The sequence below is a fragment of the Oncorhynchus mykiss genome, chromosome 2 (genome assembly GCF_057628025.1).
Source record: "Oncorhynchus mykiss isolate SJ-2025 chromosome 2, ASM5762802v1, whole genome shotgun sequence".
In the NCBI taxonomy this organism is placed as follows: domain Eukaryota; kingdom Metazoa; phylum Chordata; class Actinopteri; order Salmoniformes; family Salmonidae; genus Oncorhynchus; species Oncorhynchus mykiss.
Genome location: NC_143023.1, coordinates 38,762,329 through 38,781,726, shown reverse-complemented (window position 1 = coordinate 38,781,726; position 19,398 = coordinate 38,762,329). Strand labels below are relative to the sequence as shown.

At 43.4% G+C, this 19,398-nt stretch overlaps 2 protein-coding genes across 4 annotated transcripts; one reads left to right on the top strand and one right to left on the bottom strand.

Moving 5' to 3' along the window:
* The first annotated feature begins 25 nt into the window (after window positions 1-25).
* LOC110489516 (uncharacterized) lies at window positions 26-7,176 on the top strand. Of its 2 annotated transcripts, XM_036948101.2 has the most exons (6): window positions 26-486; window positions 957-1,015; window positions 1,267-1,682; window positions 2,315-2,393; window positions 4,460-4,603; window positions 5,670-7,176. In XM_036948101.2, exons 2-6 carry the CDS (start codon window positions 1,005-1,007, stop codon window positions 5,689-5,691), a joined length of 672 nt encoding a protein of 223 aa, XP_036803996.2. In that variant the 5' UTR covers window positions 26-486; window positions 957-1,004; the 3' UTR covers window positions 5,692-7,176. The 2 variants fall into 2 exon arrangements, with proteins under 2 accessions (XP_036803996.2, XP_090055373.1); XM_090199247.1 differs by lacking the exon at window positions 26-486 and having other exon boundaries at window positions 913-1,015.
* A 1,850-nt stretch (window positions 7,177-9,026) lies between these two features.
* LOC110489505 (COP9 signalosome complex subunit 7a) lies at window positions 9,027-18,992 on the bottom strand. 2 transcript variants are annotated; one of them, XM_090199232.1, is made up of 8 exons: window positions 18,706-18,992; window positions 17,235-17,396; window positions 17,005-17,080; window positions 15,913-16,001; window positions 13,737-13,939; window positions 13,229-13,334; window positions 12,264-12,433; window positions 9,027-9,630 (listed from the first exon to the last, which is right to left on the bottom strand). In XM_090199232.1, the coding sequence occupies exons 1-8, from the start codon at window positions 18,802-18,804 to the stop codon at window positions 9,591-9,593; spliced, it is 945 nt and encodes a 314-aa protein (XP_090055358.1). In that variant the 5' UTR covers window positions 18,805-18,992; the 3' UTR covers window positions 9,027-9,590. The 2 variants fall into 2 exon arrangements, with proteins under 2 accessions (XP_090055358.1, XP_036803974.1); XM_036948079.2 differs by having other exon boundaries at window positions 17,235-17,357; window positions 18,706-18,853.
* Between the last annotated feature and the right edge of the window lie 406 nt (window positions 18,993-19,398).

Here is a 19,398-nt window from a genome sequence, read left to right as displayed (position 1 = left end):
TCCTGCCTCCAAATATTTCTCCTTCATATTGTGTATCCCTGTGGTGGCACCTCATTTATTATGAACACTAGTTATTCTGTTTATCACCCCACTCAACCTGTCGTTGTGTAAATTAATGTATATTGATTTTCCTCCACCTCTCTGTCTCGCCACTCTCTGGCTTGTATCAGTGTTTTCTGAACATAACAGAATACTTTTTTCCTCTGCCCCCAAAATGAGAACATTAACGCCATCTTCTGTATCTTCATTATTTCCGTCCTCAAGTACATTTCATTTTTTTTGCTGTCCTTTTAATTGAGCGAGTTAAAAGCATAATTAGCATTTCAATCTTTCCTACAGTCTCCCTCCGTCCTCCTCCTCGCTCTCTCTCTCTCTCTCTGACTCTACATGTCTCTGTCGCTAAGGCAACCAATGCCTTTTCCTACTCGCTCTCTATATCTCCCCCTTTCTCATCGTCTCCCTCATTCCCTCTCTCTTCAGCCAGAGGTAGGCATGTTAACTGATATCTGTCTGAGTGAATGTTGTGTGCGTGCTTGTGTGACAGTGAGTTGTCTGCTGGTGGGTGTGTGAGAGAGAGAGAGTGTGTGTTCCTGTCTGGTTGACTGAGTGACAGCGGTAGTAGATATGAAGTCAATCTTTCTGGAGCTAAAAGTACCACCTTATGGGATATTGGCCCCATGAATGCGTATGATGAATGTTTTGTGCACAGCCGTGTGCTTGCATGTCTGATGTGCGAACTGTATAAGCATGTGGCAAAATTAAGCGCTCATTTTGGACAGCCAGGAGTGCCACTGCCCAGGAGAGAGAGAGAGAGAGAGAAAGAGAGAGAGAGGGGTGTGTGTGTATTCCTGTACTGCCGTCTATGAGTGTCTGTTTACATTTTCAATATCAGTGTCAGAAGAGAAGTGAACCCTCCCTCTCTCTCTCTCTCTTTTCTTTTTCTTCTTTCCTCCCAGAGAGAGAGATGATCGGAGGAGTTGGGGCTCAGTGAACAGAACGAAGCGATGGAGAGATGGTAAGATGGAGAGAGTGAGTGGATGTTTAGACGGACACAGAGTCAGACCCTCTGGTTGTATGCATGTTGCATGAGGAGTCCAGTTAGACAGTGGACAATGCATTTGTAGTGTTAATCGTGCTCTATTTCTCTTTCTGCCTCCCTTTTTTCTTTCTCCCACCTCTTTCTGCTTCTCTTTATTTCTCCCTCCGTCTTTCTCTTCTTTTCTCCTTCCTTCCTTCCTTTCTTCTCTCTCTCTCTTTCTCTCTCAGCTCCATCTCTCCTGTCAAACGACTGACCGCCCACCGCTGCCTTTTATTTCTCCTGGTTGCCGCGGTGACGCGACCCTCAACCTGTAACCGTGACGACGAGGGCGAGGGGCAGGTGGAGGCCTTCTCAGCCCAGCTGTCCATCTCAGGACAGGTCACACCCACCCCTATTTGGTCCGTGGACTGGGGCCCCACACTAGCCCTGGAGGACGAGACGCATCACTTCCTGTCCAGCCAGGAAGCGGACCTGTACCACCATGGCCACGAAGTCCCCACGACAACCGCTGAGGCCTGGCTGCATCATCAGAGTGCACCGGGCAGCGTTTTGCCCCAGGAGCCCCTGGATCTGCTGGAGGCCCCGGACGCAGAAGGAGTGGAGGATGGAGGAAGTGAGGCAGAGGAGAGAGAGCCTGAGGAAGGTGGGCACCATAGAAATCAGTAAAGATTAAAGAAAGAAAGGATTTGTGTTGGTGGGCATGAGAATAGAGTGTTTTGGAACAAAGACATCAGAAGAACTCTGAGGGCATCAAGGGAGTAACTTCAATTCCCACTGGGCTGGCTTTGTGTGGATGGATGGCTGTGTCTTGGTGGTGGAGAATGCTTAATAGAGTTTTCTGAACTCACAAAAACACACAAAAAAATAATGGGTGACATCACACACCAAGCGATGGAATGGATGACTTCATCGGCTCATTCTCCTTTGAGTTTCTTTACTGACAGTATGGGAATTCTCGAAAAGCAGAGTTGTGTTTTTTTCTTACATCATTGCAGTTGACCTGGGTTATATTCATAAGGCACCAAACGGAAGAGAAATGACTGAAACAGGGATGGTCTACCTGGACTTGTCCAATAAGAAACGCACATTTTTGTTTTTGGTTGCAAAACATTTCAAAAGCGTTTTCCGCTGCATGCTCTAATGCACATGACACTGGTTTTCTTCTATTGTGCTGATTTCCAACCATGTGAACGGTAACTCCTCTGTGTGTGTGTGTGTGTGTGTGTGTTTGTGTGTGTGTGTGTGTGTGTGTGTGTGTGCGCGCGTGTTCTCCAGTGGACCCTCAGTTTTACGTCACAGTGACCATCTCCTCTCTGCTCATCCTGACTGCTGTCATCATAACAGCCAAACTCTGGTAAGAATCCCCCCCCCACCTCTCTTTTTCTTTCTACCCCTTCTCTGAAACATAGTTTTTATGTACATCAGGGACCTTCAACAGTGTTATTTGTTTGAACATGGGAATGGTAAAACTCGGATCTACTGTAGATAGCGGATGAAAATACCTTCCCAATGTTTAAAGGCTTTCAGAGGTTGAAGGTGGTGCAATTTCAACCACTTCGGGTTGACGCTGTGTTCTCTTTTGTTTTCATATCATCTTTGATGTACCATTCACCTACAAAATCAGTTGGGTGTGCGTTGTGCATACTCTAACGTGAAATGAAAACTCTGACCTCTGGAATGTGGAGGAGGGCTCGTGCTGTTCGCTTCTGTTGTTTGACAATGGAGGTCTCTTCTTCCCACCTGCTCTCTCACTCTTTCACTCCTCCTATTCTCCCATTTGTCTCTCTATCTCTTTCTCTGTCTTGCCCTCTTTTTGTCTCTTTCCCCTGCTTTATTTTTCTTACCTTCTGTCACTCTTAATTTTTCTCTCTCCTTCCTGTCTCTACTCTCTCTTTTCAACCCCCCCCCCCACCCTCTCTCTTTCTCATCCCCATTCTTCATCCTTTACTTTAATTTAGCTTCATCACCTTTCAGTAATACTGGGTTCTGGTTGATCCTTGATCGTCACACAGTATTCTTATCTTCTTCCCCAGTCTCCTATTACTCCCAGCACTGCCCGGGCCAGCTCCAGATCCTCAGATAATCCCTCTGCTCACTGTGTGCCGATACACGATAAGCCCCATCTCTCTCTGTCGCTCCCTCCCTCTCCCTCTCTCTCTTTTTTTTCTTTCTCTCTCCCGCTATCTCTCTCTCTCTCTGTCTCCACTGTAGGCTGGTTGAAAGTAATTGTGCTGGAAACAAGTGTTGTTGCAGTGCTTAATTGGAGCAAGAGTATCTCTCTCTCTCTCTGTGTCTTGTGTAAGTGTGGGCTTTTGTTGCAGTTTCAGTATGACTGTAAATATACATATTGGGTAAATTGTGGTGAGGAATGGAGGGAAGGTTACAGTGGGAATGGAATAGGTGTTTGACGGATTACAGTAGGGGATTGAATAGAGACAAGACCGTATAGAATTGAATAGAATTCTGTTGATTGTGATAATGGAAAAGCAATCGATGTTGGAGAACGTTTCACCGTGTGTGTGTGTGTGTGTGTGCGCGCGTGTGTGTGTGTGCGCGTGAGTACACACACACATGCATATGTGAATAGTTTGCATGACTGGAACAGCATGTCTGTGATCTACAGTGTGTGGCTGTGAAAAAGTCTTTGTTGTGTGTGTGAGTGCTCCAAAGAGCTGTGTGTATGGTGTACCTGTGACTCTCACTGTGCCAACAACATCATAACTCATACACGTGATTGGAACACGTGATTTCCCCACATCAGCCCTGTATCCCCTTCTTCTCACGCTCTCGTTTCATCACTCCCCCTTTCTTCCTTTTCATTCCCCCCCCGATCCCCGTTTCGGGAAGATAGCCTAGTGGTTAGAGCGTTGGGCCAGTAACCCAAAAGGTTGCTGGATCGAATCCCCGAGCTGACAAGGTCAACGTCTGTCGTTCTGCCCCTGAGCAAGGCAGTTAACCCACTGTTCCCCGGGCACCGAAGACGTGGATGTCGATTATGGCAGCCCCCCCCGCACCTCTAAGATTCAGAGGGGTTGGGTTAAATGCGGACGACACAATTCAGTTGAAGGCATTCAGTTGTACAACTGACTAGGTATCCCCCCTTTCTCTTTCTCTTTACCTCTCTCACACCCTCTGTTTCCTTCACCTCTTTACCCTCTTTCTTTCTCTCTCTCTCTACCCGCTATTTCAACCTCGACCACCACACTCTTTCTCTCCCTCCCTCCCTTTCTTGCAACCTCTCTCCTCTTCTCCCTCTCGTCTGACAGCGCTTTAATGAGTCAAATGAGTGCATTAACTCTCTCTCAGAGGCGTTGTAATGTGTTCGCCGCTGTTAAATGCCCATGTCATTCCCTCTTTTCCTCTCACTCAGTCTCGCTCTCCGTCTCTCTCTCTTACTCCGTCTCTCTCTCTCTCTGCCAGTTACGACCGCAGCTGTTCCCAGCACCCGCCCCCGCTTTCCCGTGGCGTGGCCCCCCCTCTCTCTCTCGCCCTCCCTCGTTCCCTGGCTCTGGAGGACAGCCGGCAGACGCTGCACGGCACCCCCTCCTTTACCGACAGGGAGAGGTAATGAGTCGCCTCACCAGCTCACTGGAGAGAGAGGGAGAGTTTGTGTGTATTTGTGTGGAGTTGTTAGTACATTGATTTGTGTGTGTGTGTGTGTGCGCGCTTTTGTGTCTGAATCAATTTGTCTGCGAATGTCTGCATGGATATATGTGTGGATGCATGTGTGTGTGTGTTTGTCAGTGAGTGGATGATGTGTCAAGGAGTGCTTGCTCCCTCTCCCCGTGTGGTGTATGAGCATCATAATGGTATATGTGCATAATTAGGCGTCAGTGTTAGTCTCTGTGGAGTACACAGGCCTGGAGTGTTATGGATGTGAGATGTGTGTGTGTTTAAGAACTTCCTCTCCTATGAGTCACACAGCTCTGGAAGCAGTGAGCGCACAACCCATGAAATGATGTTTTTATAGCCGGGGATTTAAAGTTAATTTCAATCAGGATAATTGGACTCTACTCCAGTTCTCCTCGTTTCTCCTCTCCTTCTTGTCCTTTCTACCCCCCATTCCCGCTCCAGTTCTACTTCTCTCTCTTTCTTTCCCCTACTCTAGTTTTCGTACTTTTCTTTCACCTACTCCAAATTCTCCCTACTCTAGTGTTATATAATACTAATAACGTATTATGTTCTAATTCTAGAAGTGCTCTTTTCCCTCTCCTCCTCCCTTTTCCAGTTCTACCATTCTCCTGTCCCTTAACCCTTTATACAGTTCTACCCTTCTCCTATCCCTTAACCCTTTTTCCAGTTCTACCATTCTCCTGTCCCTTAACCCTTTTTCCAGTTCTACCCTTCTCCTGTCCCTTAACCCTTTTTCCAATTCTACCATTCTCCTGTCCCTTAACCCTTTTTCCAGTTCTACCATTCTCCTGTCCCTTAACCCTTTTTCCAGTTCTACCATTCTCCTGTCCCTTAACCCTTTTTCCAGTTCTACCATTCTCCTGTCCCTTAACCCTTTTTTCAGTTCTACCCTTCTCCTTCTCCTGTCACTTAACCCTGTTTCCAGTTCTACCCTTCTCCTGTCCCTTAACCCTTTTCCTCTGCCCCCTCTCTCTCTCTCTCTCTCTTTCTCCGTCAGGATCCCCGTGGTGAACCTCTGAGGCTTTTCTACGGGATGCGACGGAGAACGTCAACACCGCCGGAGGGTGTGCCCGTCGTGGCCCACCGCGTTCTTCTATTTATCTTTGACTGTGAAAATGAACTTCAGGAAACCAGGTATCCAGCCATGGCAAAACCTCTTTTTCCCTCCATCCCTTCTTCCTGACGGAGAAAAGCCCGATCTCATCCCTTCCTTCCTGCTGCCATCCTCCCACGCCTCTGTTCTCCACTTTCCTATGGCTCTCTGTCACTGTCGACCGACCGAGCCTTCCGCTCTGTTTTATATTCCGTTGTCTGTACTGCCCCGGGCTGTAGCAGCAACACACGTACAGCTCCCTCTGCTTTATCCGCTTTGACTAATTCACAAGCAAACAGTGTTAGATATCAATAGAACGTTTCAGTCCCGCCGGTGCCAAAACCGCATAGCTATATGGGGAATATTTTGGAATATTCATACAGCTATCTTGTGTAGCTGAACCTTGAACTATGATGAAATAGTGGACTTGGTTGTTGAAACTTAGTTGAACGTGAAATATGTGTGTTATCTGAAACTGAAATATAGGTTTTCAGCTAGCTGGTGAAGGGTTAAAACAATCCCTGTTGCCTAGGACTGAAGGGGGTATTTCACAAAGCTGGTTGGCAATGTTTTCGCCAGCAGCCAATGTGCTTAACACGACACGGTCCAAAAATCGCTGTTTACTCCCGCTTGGAAGCTTGGAATGCAAATAGGCCCACTGCAGCTTCCACATTCGCAATGTGTTTTCTGGGTGTTTTTTATTCCCTAAATTATTCTCTTCATTTGTTCCTTTAATTTTCTCGCTTCTTTGCCGGTTCTCTTTGTTGTGCCTTTGTGAGCGTGTTATTTTGTCTCTGGAGCATGGGGATGAGCAGTGTTTTATATAGTACTGCTCTATATAGGGTTGTGAAATTCTGTACTTTTCCCAAAACTCCCAGGTTTTCCAGCCAAGATTCCTGGAATTAGGAGGGAAGGAAATACAGGAATTTCCCAACCGGGATTACTGGAAAACCAGGGAACTTGCGGAAAGTTATCCTTGTTGTATATGAAAAGTGGTTTAAACAATGTGCAATACATGTTTGCATATATTGCAATCAGTACAATCAAACGATACATGTGGTACAATCAATGGTGGTTGCAGGTTAACATAATGGGTATAAATGATTCAGTCCAGAATTAATGAGTCATATTACCATCATCTGTTGTTTCTATCAAAATTCTTCACTGACTTCAAAGCTTACACTAGTGTTTACTGTAGGATGTTAGGGTAATTTACCTGTCCAACTCTTCCACCAGCTTTGAGAAATGACCCTCTGGACTTCCACTACACTAGTACACATAGTGTTGTGACATCATACGTGACTCGTGTCGTTCTGCAGTCTAGTGTTCCTTGGTTCTCAGTAGCATACCTGTAGACGTGTGGTTCCACTGTATGATGGAAAAACAATAAAAACTCAACACTGGTGTTTTACCATGGTATCCGACTGGACTTTACTGGCCAGTGGCTTTGGGTCAAGATAGAATTGACAATGTGCGAGGGCCAGACTTACAGGAGAACAATGGATGTATCTCAACTGGCCTGAGTTGCCTCCTTTCCTTCATCCGTCCTAGGTTGAAGATACCCAGGTTACGACAACCTAATAATTCCATGAGGAGACTTATGAAAAAGCAACAGATTCATGGGACAGGTGCTGTTGCTAACTAGCATCCCCGATCCCTTCGTTTAGAATCCTACCTCATTTATGCAAAGACATATGGGATATTACAATTATTATGTCTTAACCATTATCTCCAACCTAGCATCTGTACTAAACTTTATGATGAGAAGGAGAAGAGAGATTGTCATAAAAGAGACCAGGAAATACACATGGGAGCCATGTGTTCTAATTGTGTCATTCAAATCCATTAACTGCGAGTTCCATTTGGCTTCTAGTGCAGATCAGAGCCATGTATTAAAATATAAATATATGGCACTGGTGCAGTTATACTTCCTGATCATGACAATCTCTCTTCTTCTCTATTTTATCCTAGGTCAGGTGATGCTTGTCAGGTCTACACTACATCATCCTAAACTAATGTGCTTTCAAATCTGTAATAAGATACAGGAGAGCAAGCCACTTTACACTGTCGAGACATACCCATAGAAAATCCTACATTTACTGGAAGTATTAGAAGCTGCGGTGTGAGAGAGACAGAGGACAGTGTATGCTGTTGCTTTTTCATTTCCTCTGGGCATTTTAATGATCAATCAAAGTAATTGATTGGCTGAAGTCCACTCCAAAGTTAACTACTGGCTGATTATGAGTCCAACCAGAAGACGCTGTAGAGCTCCGTAGTCTGTGTGTTTAAGGAAGGACACACAGTTAGGTATACACATGCAAAGTCACATCTGAAGTTTTACGCACAAAGTATCCCTCTCACAGCCACATAAACACACTTTTTTTCTTTTTTTCGTAACCTTTATTTAACTAGGCAAGTCAGTTAAGAACAAATTCTTATTTTTACGACGGCCGATGCTGGGCCAATTGTGCGCCACCCTATGGGACTCCCAATCACGTCCGGATGTGATGCAGGATTCGAACCAGGGACTGCAGTGATGCCTCTTGCAATGAGATGCAGCTGCTAGAACTCACAGCTCCCATCTGGTAGGAACCGAGCAAACTGTGAAACAGTAAAGCTCAATCACACTGACTGAAATTAACACGGCTATTTATAGGGAGGGACGGAAAGGGGGAGGAAAAAAAGTTGGGAAGTGGAAATGGGGTTAAAACGGAATAGGATAATTTCCCTATCTCTCCATCCCCCTTTTCTCTCTCTCTCTGTGGGTTCCATGGGAGTTAATAGCTACCATTAACGTCATGCAGGATAGGGAGAGAGGGTTTTTAGAGAAAACAGAGGGAGGCTGAGGAGAGAGAAAGAAAGCGAGCGAGCGAAAAAGAGACACGGACAGGATTGAACGTGAAAAATGACATTTGGAGCGTGTGATTGGGGGGGAGGGAGGGCAGACAATTCCGACAGGCAATTTTGACGGTGAAATAGAAGCTTTGGGCAAAATATACCGATATCAAATATGAATGCCCTATGTGTGTCTGTCTGATGTGTGTATGTGGCAGAGAAAATGAGGCTGAGAGAGTGTGTGTAACCAAGCCGACTGATCACAAGGGTAGTTCCAGCGCTCTAATATATTAGTCTCTTTGGGGATAACCTAATTAAGGGTCTGACCTAACACAGATATCCCCCTTCTGTGAGTTAACATTTAGCTAGTGATGCAACCTCCAATTGCACTTTGAAGTATGCCCAAAAAAACAGAGACTAAATGAATAGAGGGGGTTCAATTTATTACCAACAATTAATATCCTGATTTTATACGTCTCAACTCAATCCTCAGCAGAAAAAAATACAAACAAACAAAAAGTGTAACACAGAGTACACACATCAAATACACACATTCAGTTTCACTGCTTGTGGCTCTGCTTCTCTTGATAATACAGACAGCAGCGAAGCTCTGCCCAGAAAATATTATACTCAGTCTGTCTCTCTCTGTCTGTCTCTGTGTACATGTTAGAATGGGTTTGGGTCTGTGTATATACACAGTGCAGATAGTCCGTCTGTCTGGTTGTGTGTACACACCTATCAGAATGGGTGTCAGACACTGCAAGTGTGTCTGTCTGACTCAGTGTCTGTATATACATATATACAGACATACACACACACACAGTGTGTGTGTGTATGCGCTTGCATGGATGTGTGTGTGTAAATCTTAGTGTGTTGTCTGTGCATTGGTCACATTATCGGTCTATGAGTCTGTGTGGGTCTATGTGTCTGTCCATCCATCTGACAGTGGATCAGTGGGGGTGTTTCCCGGGTCTCTCTGCATCTCTGCCTTCAGTTGGACTTGGACCAGATCTTCCCACTTCCACGGAGCCTGAGACCAAACAAAAACAGACAACAGTTATTACATTACCCTAAAATGACGTCTCCAACAAGCAGCCGTTTCTTCTTCACGTTGCAGCAGATAAACGCCGCTCTCCAATAGACGTAGGCGGGTATCAAAGTGGAATTTCTCCTGAAGGCAGATTGTCGCTCTGCTCCGAGGTCATTTCACACGCTGCACCTCGCGCTAGATCAGTGTTTCCCAAACTCATCAGTAAGCTTTGATTATTTGAATCCGCTGTAATAGTGCTAGGGCAAAAAAACGGAATATTCACATCTTGGGGGTCCCCAGGACCGAGAAACAATAGGCTAGATGATTGATCCCTGCATGTCCCCTAAATCACGAAACTATTTTTTTTTTACAAATATATGAATGACTGCGGCTGGTCTAGCGTGTAAGACCACGGCATGCAGCACACATACACCAACCCAATGTGGGTATGAATCCCGACCCCACCCTCCATCTCCCCGTCTCTGTATCCCCTCTCATTTCATGCAGTCTGAATAAAATCTACAGGTAGGAGCAGACCAGCATATTATATAACAGGTAGCGCACAGTCCCCACTTCAAACGGCTTTTAAAGGCAGATCTCCAATACACGCCTGTCTTCACTAAACAGAAGAGGGGTAGAGGAAGATGTCAGCTTGACGTCGAAACGTCAGTCACCTGTTCGCATCCTGTACAAGAGACAAGCTAGATATACTCAGCTTCAGTTAGCTTCACATTCCAGCTCAGGCCTTTATTCATTTTACGAAGATGCAAGGTGGATATTGATCGTGCACCCGCCGCTTACTCGAGCTGAGCTTGTATTCATTTCGAACGGCGAACTCTTTACAAAGACAATGCTAACACGTAAATCCATGGGCCAGTCGGTGTCACATTTTCATTTGTGCCCGAAATCAGAATTAAAGAAAAGTTATCTTGCAAATTCAGCAGGCTATGGTGGGAAATGGGCTGTTAGAATTGCCGTTTTTCTTTTATCACGTATCGGAATGCCGTCTTTGGTGTGCTCGTCAAAGAACAAGCGCCTTTTACCCACTAAGGTTACTATCAATAACATATTTTGATTAAGTCGTACAAATGTTTTACTGTGCGTGATGTTTCAAATGCATTCTGTCATTACTAAATGATGTGCTAGGTATTTTAACATTTAAAAAAAAATGTACACAAAACAAACATTTGATTAATAAAATATTTAAATGAGTCGTCTTCCTCAAATGAAGAGGATGACGACGCAATATATACGGGGGGAGGCAATCTGATTTCATTGATCCTTAAGTCGCGGCTCAGACACTTTATTCAAATAAAACGAGTTAGCCCTAGTCTGTCCCAGAGCAGGTTAGTTCTGAAGGATTCTTTGCTATAGAAATATAGCCACATTCATGTCACCGGTTATCCCGAGTTGAACCCAGAGTTGACCAAAGTTACCTCGCTAATTTCTCAAACCAGATTCGTAGTATAGGGCGATGGATAAATCAGTTAGCCAGTTACCTTGCCTAAATATTCTGGGGGGGGGAGCGGACTGGCTAACTCATTGAACCTGCTTTGTATTATATGCCAATTTCTCAAATCAAGCAAATACATTCCTGGCTGTTTTAGTTCAAGTTGTATGATAGTTGTAACACAACACCGTTATGAACAAGGTTTGTTTATGATGGCCTTTGGTTCAACTCATTACGCCACATATTGCAGGGATGTTTCAATTACAATGTTGGCAAACAAATGACTATTACTGTACTACTCCTACCACGAGAAGGTGGTTTACAGTAGATACTGTGAATGCTTTTCATGTGAGGCAATCCAAATCTCCAGTTAAACTGTTTTCAGTGAATAAAGTCCAATGCCACCAAGAATCTTAAATCATCTCTACATTTTTCTTTCATTGTCAAAATGTCCCCTAGTAAATTAATTATAATCACTCGTTTAACTGGAACAGAAAAACTCATGTAATAAAAAATAAACATTTCCTTTTAACACCTGAAGCTTTTTTTATTTCTATATTTTTTTATTCACTTCAGTGACATAAAAAAATAATCCAGGACAGATAAGGAATTAGTGTTGTAATTGGCCCAGAAGAGAGAGGGCCACTGGTACCACTGTGAGTACCACTACAAAGCACAGCCTCTCAGGCTAATGAAGATACGCTATGCAGACACACACACAGTCACTGTTCCCACTTCCACTGGCAGCTGGCGTTTAAATGGATGTTTGTTGTACAAACAACCAAAATATTACTGTGTTCGAGTTGAAGATGCTGCGAAATGACATGAAATCCAGTGGTTGCGTAATCGATTCCGTGCCGTTTGAATTCGTCTGAAGTGATTGGAATGTTTTTGAAAATACACACAAATGTTTATTCTTGCCTCGGCTTGAACCACACCTCTGCCGGGACCCTGGAAGGACGAGGTCATGTTCATAAGACACCTAGGACTGAAACAGGTATTACCTGGACTTATATTTTTTTGTTTGATGCGAAATGTTTAAAAAATGGTTTCTGTTGCTTGCCCTAAAGAACATGACCCTGAGGATAGCCCACCAACATCAAATGGTAATGCCTATCCCAAAAGAATGGACACACAAACAATGAAAATATGGGATTGACCTAAGGAACATCACCTTACTTACCCTTTGACCTTTGAACTCTTCTTGCCCGGTTGCCGTGGTTCCTGAGAGGAGGCGGGGTCTCGTGGCTCGGCCGGCTGGTCTGCATCCTGATTGGATGCGGCTCCAGCGGCAGCGGGGCCGGACGACGGGGAGGCGGAGCTGGCCTTTAGCGTTTTCTGGAGGTTTGACACCTGAGAGAGAGTGAAGGAAAGGTAAACTAATGGAGTTTAGGACAGAACAGAAGTGCCTGATTCAAACTAAGGCCGACTCGGAATGTACTGGGCTGTCTTGGATATTTTCTTCTCACAAGGTCCTTTCCAGCAGCTATGGTGGATGCGTAACCAGGCCAGCCCAATACAGCTTGGCTTGGCACTGGTTTGGCTCAGTAGTGTGAAAAGCTTAAGGTGTTGTTATTATTTCTAATAAGAAGAGGTTGGAGAGTAACTTCTACCTCAAGCTGAAGAAGACTGACTCAGAGGACAGAAAAGCCACCTCTGGCCTACAGCCTAAATAAAGACACTGGACAGAGCTCTAAATTGGACACTGAATTAGGTCATTGAGTATACGTTTTGCTTATGGCTTCACCTCTACCAGAGAGGAAGGAGAGAAGCGAGAGGGTTTACTCCAGCCAAAACCTGTCCACGAAAATAAGACAACGAAGTGAGGAATTTTTGCATTGAGATTAATGGGTGTCAAATTTGGTCAACAAAACATTTAATTGCTAATGTGCTATTGTAATGGTTAAGTTGTTTACAAATGCAATGATATAAGTGGATGCACGTGCCATTTCAGCAAGTGGCAAAACGACTTTATAACGGAGTTGTGCCTCATTAGCTAGAATAGACCCACCAGATCTCGCCGCCTCCTGCCTGCCTTCCATCTTTGAGGAGATGTATTTCCATTGTTAGAGCTGTCACTTGACTATCTTGTCAATATAATAAATGATCTTTGACGGTACCCAGAAAAAAGTGGCTACTGGTACTAACCTCTGTCTCCACCTGAACTTTGACCTTCAGCTGGCTCTCTCTGTATTGGTTGGCTCTGGTTACCTGCTCCTCGATCCCACACAGGACCGCCTCACATCCTGAACACCTGAGAGCGAGATAATTATTTAGACACTGATATGACTGATCATACTATCTATTTTTATCCCATTCTATACATCATTTATTGTATCTATCATGTCCACTGTTTTTATTTTATTGTTTTACTATTTTAATTTGTCTCATTTAGAAATCGTATTGGTCATTATTATGCATCCACTGTAAGAAATGTGTTCTATAAATAAAGTTTAACCTTGTCCTATACACACACACACACCTGGGTTGGAGTCTATTCATGAGGTAAACTGAAATTGCACTTCCAATTCATTTTTTTTTTTTTTGGGGGGGGGGGGGGGGGGGGGGGTTCAGTTTACTTCCTGAATTGAAATGGAATTGACTCAAAACCCTGGCACATGCACGGCTCTTTCGCACACACATATCACTAACTAACCACTCCTGCAGTGTGTTTGCTATGTTGGGCAGCTCGTTGGGCCCCAGGTCTCGGCCCACGCTGCAGTCCACCTCCACCTGCTGGTTCCTCTGGTCCAGCTTGCCCTGAATGATGTCACAGTAGACCGCCTCAATCAGCAGGTCCTCCAGCTCCCGCACGTTCTTCAGCTCCAGCTGCTGCAGGAGCAGAGAGTAGGGCAGGCACTGGGGGAAGAGGGAGACAGAGAATGTCAAATTCTATTATGTTGGGTCAATATAAGTGAACAGGCACAGGGAGAGAGAGAGAAAGATGTTGAATTTGAGATGCTCTTTATGATGTCAGTGAGGAGGGAGTTGAGTGAGGGTGGTGGGGACAGAGGGCAAGAAAGAACGTCAAATTCTACTATGTTGGGTCAACAGAAGTTACCTGGCACAGAGAGAGAAAGATGTTGAATTTGAGATGCTCTTTATTACTTCAGTGAGGAGAGAGAAGAGATGATGTACGAGTGAGGAATGGAAAGGTAAAAGAGAGGGGTAGAGGAAGGGAGGGCGGGTCAATATAAATTTACAAAACCATTACATCAAAATAGCTACCAGAGAGGAGGGGAGTTTGGAGTTTTAAAGGGGCAGTGCAAGAAAAAATTGGATATAACTTTTATTTATTTATATATTTCCATACTATTTGGTCAGAAATTCAGAAATTGTGAAAATTATGATAATGCACTTTGTGTAAAAGCTGTTTGAAAAAAATGCTTGGAATTTCAGCCTGATCAGGTGGGATGGATCATTTGGCCCAAATTATAATGCCACAATGTGATATGATTAAATAGACCAATGACTGTTAAGGGTAAGTGTGAGGGCTCTAGGCCATCCTATCAGCCAATCAGGGCGGTGTATGTAAATATCTTCAAATTTGTTTCCTAACGCCCACACGATCAAACTGAGCATTTCAAGGGCCAAAGGAGGCTCGGGGACATATTTTCTTACAAATATATTTTGTTGTTATTTTCTTTTAATAAACAGTGATTTATTAGACATACAATGATGATTTAAAAATAAAATGACAAAGACTGCATGGGGGCTTTAGGTCTTTATTGGGCAATTAAAGGATAGATTCACCCATTTGGAATGTTTTTGTGCATCTCTGAGCAATGTTCTATCGATTCCCGGGGTCATTTCATGTTTTCATGTGTATCTGAGCGATTCACCGTTAAAGCACAGAAATAGAGCCGGCCAAATAACTCAGATACACATGAAAACATGAAATGACCCCGGGAACCAATAGAACATCGCTCAGAGATATAACGATATAACATTTTAATGGGTGAATCTTTGCGTTAAGGTGTGCCCATACACATTCAATGTGGCATACTTATACTATGACAATATAAAAAAATAAGACGGAAAGAGAAAGACGAGACGAGAAATGGGGAAGGGAGAAGGGAGAGTAATAGAGAAAGAGAGAAATGAATCAATAAATTATTTATTAGGGAGAGTGGAGAGAATGAGAGATGGGCATAAAGCAAGGTAGAAAGAGACGGGGGAGGGCGAAAAAATCTGAAATGGGGATAGGGTTGAAATGAGGTGGTGAGAGAGCCAATCTTAGAGTTAGATGAATAGACAGCAGAGAGCAACAAATACATAAAGAGACAGAGAGCTCAAAGAAGAAAGGACAGGATACTTAACACAGTATCTCATAATTATTTAATTCTCAGCTGCTATCATTCTCATCTATGTGATATAAATAAAGTTAGATCACATCACAGACAGGCTCTTAATAAAGTCCTTCACAACACAGAGTAATTTATCTTGTTAATGTGTCAAAGTTACAAAGCAAGTTGTCTCATAACCACATCATTAAAATCAAAGTTGAGTGAATTACTTGCTATTTTTGGTACTGAAGCTTGCTGAGTATTGTTAGGACTACAATTGTAGGTAGGCTATTGGAGTCCATGGAAAAACTGCACAGAATTATTATTTGACCTGCAATTCTTTAATAACAAAATAAACAGAAAAACTAGACAAGATAAGTCCAGAGAGCGTTACCTTCAGATTAAATGGCAAACGGATGATGGCTATCATTATATTACATATCATTGTCAACTATTTCCATAATTATAATGTGAGTGACCCACATTGAGCGTACTAAAGCTAGCAGAGTAAGGAATTTAAAACCAGATGAATGGTTGGTACTCTACCTTGAGATTGGATGCCAGACTGATGATGGAGAGGTGACGGAGTTTATTCCTCTGAGCTGGGGTCAACTCTGGGAGAGAGGCTGCCCTCTCTGAAAGAATAACATACCACAAACAGACAAGGAAAAGAAACAGACAGCGAGAGAGCAACAGAAAGGGACACATCATGACAGGGACCTTTCATAACAAGGACACATCATTACAAACAGAGGGGTACAGGCTCTGTCCAGGCAGAAACTGCTGCTGCCTTTTAAATTCCACAAGGGAATACAATGAAAAATCATTTGAGTGTGTGTTGCCTGCGTATGTGGTTGCTTTAAAAAAAACTTGAGTATTGACAGTTTTTCATCAGTGCTCCATTTTGCAATTCTAAAAAGCACTATGAAGTGAATACGATGTGTTGACATAAAAATATTTGTATTTCTCTCTTCCGTTTTTGCTTGTCTCTTATTAAGTCTTGTTACTAAATGTGTTGCTAAAGAATGACAAGTCCTTTACATATTCAGGTATTTCAAAGGATATTCAGGATTTCATTTGGCAGTTTGTGACAATGCAACCAATTACAACCAATATGAATGTCTAACAAAATGCCTGAGAGAAGTCTGTCCCTGGTTGAGTCCCAATAATCTCTCCTTCCTCCTGAAGTGTCATTACTTCCCACAAATGTACAAGCATTGGATTGGTGTAGGCAGGCTAGAGCAATGGTAGTCAACTGTTTCAGCGGGGACCCAATTTTTTCCAACCAGAATGTATTTTTTTCACCAGGAATGCTAGAGGGAGTTTCCATATACCAGTTATTTAATTCCAAATCCACAAAGGAAAGTGAACAAGTGCATACTTCTAGAGAAAGGAGAGGTTATTGGGGACCAACCTCTGTCGTGCAAAAAAATTGTCACTTGGCTCCTCGTATAGGATCAAAATAAAATATTGTGGTTGACTCTGTAAATTACAGGGGGCTGTGACAACCTACAACAGTGATGAGAAGCCTGGCCTGCAGGGCCAATTGGCGGGGAGAGAAATACTGCTAATAATAAAACAGCTCCAGGGATATTAGATGACTTCTTTACACAGCAGCGCTGCCTGCCACTGTCATACCTTTATAGTCACAGTAGGTTCCATAGGCGAAGAGGTTGAGTAGCTGATACACTGGTGCGTGCGGGCCTGTCTCCAGCTTGGGGTAGAGGAGAAGGTGGGTGGTGGGGGACAGATAGAGGGGGCTTGTTATGGTCTCTAGCTATACCACCTCCTGTGAGAGCTGTGCCTTGATAATGGCTGTGACGGTGTGCTTGTTTGTGAGTGTGCTTACATGTGAGTGTGTGTGTTACCTCTCTGACGTTGGGCAGCTCAAGGATGTCTGAGAACACGTAGAGGCCTGGTGTCTCCAGCAGAGAGCTTATGGCCTGGGCCAACGCCGGGCCTGAGAGAGAGAGGAGCTGCTCTACCTCCATCTGAGAGAGCGAGAAAGACAGTGAGAGTATGTGCAGGAGCTAAAAAGACAGAAGGCAAACAGAAGTGAGTAGGAGAAAGACAAAATGAGGATAAGGGAAGTAATGACAGATAATGCAAGAGTGTGAGAGAAAGGGGGAAGATAGGAAAGGAAAAAAGAGACAGAATGTATTGAATAAAATAGTTGGCCTTCAATGAACAGTTAATACTGCATATCTTACATTTGAGAGGCTGATCAGCTTCTTTTTTTTAATAGCAAGACAACTTTAATACTTTATTAATGTATGCCTGTAGCTCTGTCTAACCAAACAATCATATGAATAGCCCTTGTGGCAAGACTCCAAGTCAGTAATTCAATTTTCACTCTCGTAAACTGATGTGTAGGCAAGTGTTTTGAAAAACACCCTTCTGGTCAAAGCTAGTCAGAGACGCAGATTATTCTTTTACATCATTAAATGGGCCTTGCTTAATATGACTATGAAATTGGCCCTACTAAAAGCACTGAGAATGTATTATTTGAGATCTAACCTATTTGTATTTGATATGCTGTGCTATTTGGAGAGATTATTAGGGAGACACAGTAGTACTTACAAATAGCCTAGCTAGCTACATAGTAGTAACCTTCCTAGGCTGGGCACTAGGACACTCCATGCCATTGTCAGATAATCATGACTTTGGACACTTGGCTACTACTTCAGAATGTAGCTATTTAGGTAGCCAATTAACGTTACCCTCAAATAGTCGGCTACTGTAGGCTAACCTGGGCACATTCAGTAGGGCAGTAGGGAAAATATTCACTGACATGTAAAATAAGGAATCATGTCAGATCAATTATATCTGCATCGTTCGACCTACTAAACTTGGCCCTAGTGTGGAGTGTTTTGAGTCAAGCTCATTCAATGCCGAGTCCCAGGGCAGGGATCGATTTTCTGACTAATACTAATGTTAGCTAGCTAGCGTCACAGTCATGAACAACCGATTGCACGCTTAGAAGCGAGCTAACGTTAGTTCACTAGCTCTTTATGGCATATTTTCAAGAGAAATGCTACTTAAAAACGGGCCCAACGGAGCACAAACTAAAAAGATTGCTAAAGTTTGACCCAATTAGGTAGCAAACCTAACACATAAGAGCTAACTTACTACAGTATGACTATGAAGAGTCATGCTAGCTGCTGCTAAAGTTACCACAACATGACTGTAAAGCGGTAACGTTAGGCCTCTATCCTGTTTTTCGTTATCTACCGACTCAACTCTAACGTAGCTAAGTGGTGCAAGGGCAACCGTGCGATTACCTTTATTAAAAAAACTAGTTTACAAATATGTTCAAATAAAATAAAAGCAACAAATAACCTTATTTGTAAGCAAACTCAAGTTGATAGCCTGTCCCCCGAATCGCCCAGTTCCGCGGTCAGTGCACGTTTGACAACAAAGGAGAACATCCCTGCTCATTGGACGAAACGTGAAAAGGAGGAGGGTAGTGTTTGTCTTGACTGACAAGGGACTGAGCACAGTCTGGCTATAGAGACCGGTCGCCACAGACAAACCTGGCTGCCCAGAGAGGACAGGTTGTGCTCACTCTGCTCCAGGGGACAGGTAGAGACAGAGCTGCATTTCCTATTACACTGTGACAAATACTCAGACCTAAGAGAATATTTCTTTCCCCAAATTATAATTCAATACAAACAATTTGAAGCTATAAAAGATGAAGAAAAAATAAAATATTTATTGGGTGAAAAGCCAAAATGTGCAGTTTTGGCAGACAAATATGTGTCCTCCTGCCACAACCTGAGGGACAGCCAGTGAAAAGTGCAAAGTAATGTCGATAATATTTCCCATCTTGTTTTGTTTTGTCTTTCATACCACGTCATGTCATATATCTCAGTCATGTTGACACTGGTCTACTACCATTGCTTTAATGTATTGTTGTTCTCATGAATATTGTTGTTGTAGTTGTTGTTAATGGTAATCCCATGTCCACTACTACTATTATTATTGCTGTTGATCCCACCATATTTTATATATAAATATATAGTTTTTTTTATT

Coding starts and splice junctions, on each gene's coding strand:
- LOC110489516 (XM_036948101.2), top strand. Junction 1,683..2,314: donor GGAGAGAGAGCCTGAGGAAG/GTGGGCACCATA, acceptor CGTGTTCTCCAG/TGGACCCTCAGTTTTACGTC. Junction 2,394..4,459: donor ATCATAACAGCCAAACTCTG/GTAAGAATCCCC, acceptor TCTCTCTGCCAG/TTACGACCGCAGCTGTTCCC.
- LOC110489505 (XM_090199232.1), bottom strand. CDS start 18,804: ATGAGCAGGGATGTTCTCCTTTGTTGTCAAACGTGCACTGACCGCGGA. Junction 16,002..17,004: donor AACCTACTGTGACTATAAAG/GTATGACAGTGG, acceptor TTATTCTTTCAG/AGAGGGCAGCCTCTCTCCCA. Junction 13,940..15,912: donor GTCTGGCATCCAATCTCAAG/GTAGAGTACCAA, acceptor CTCTTCCCCCAG/TGCCTGCCCTACTCTCTGCT.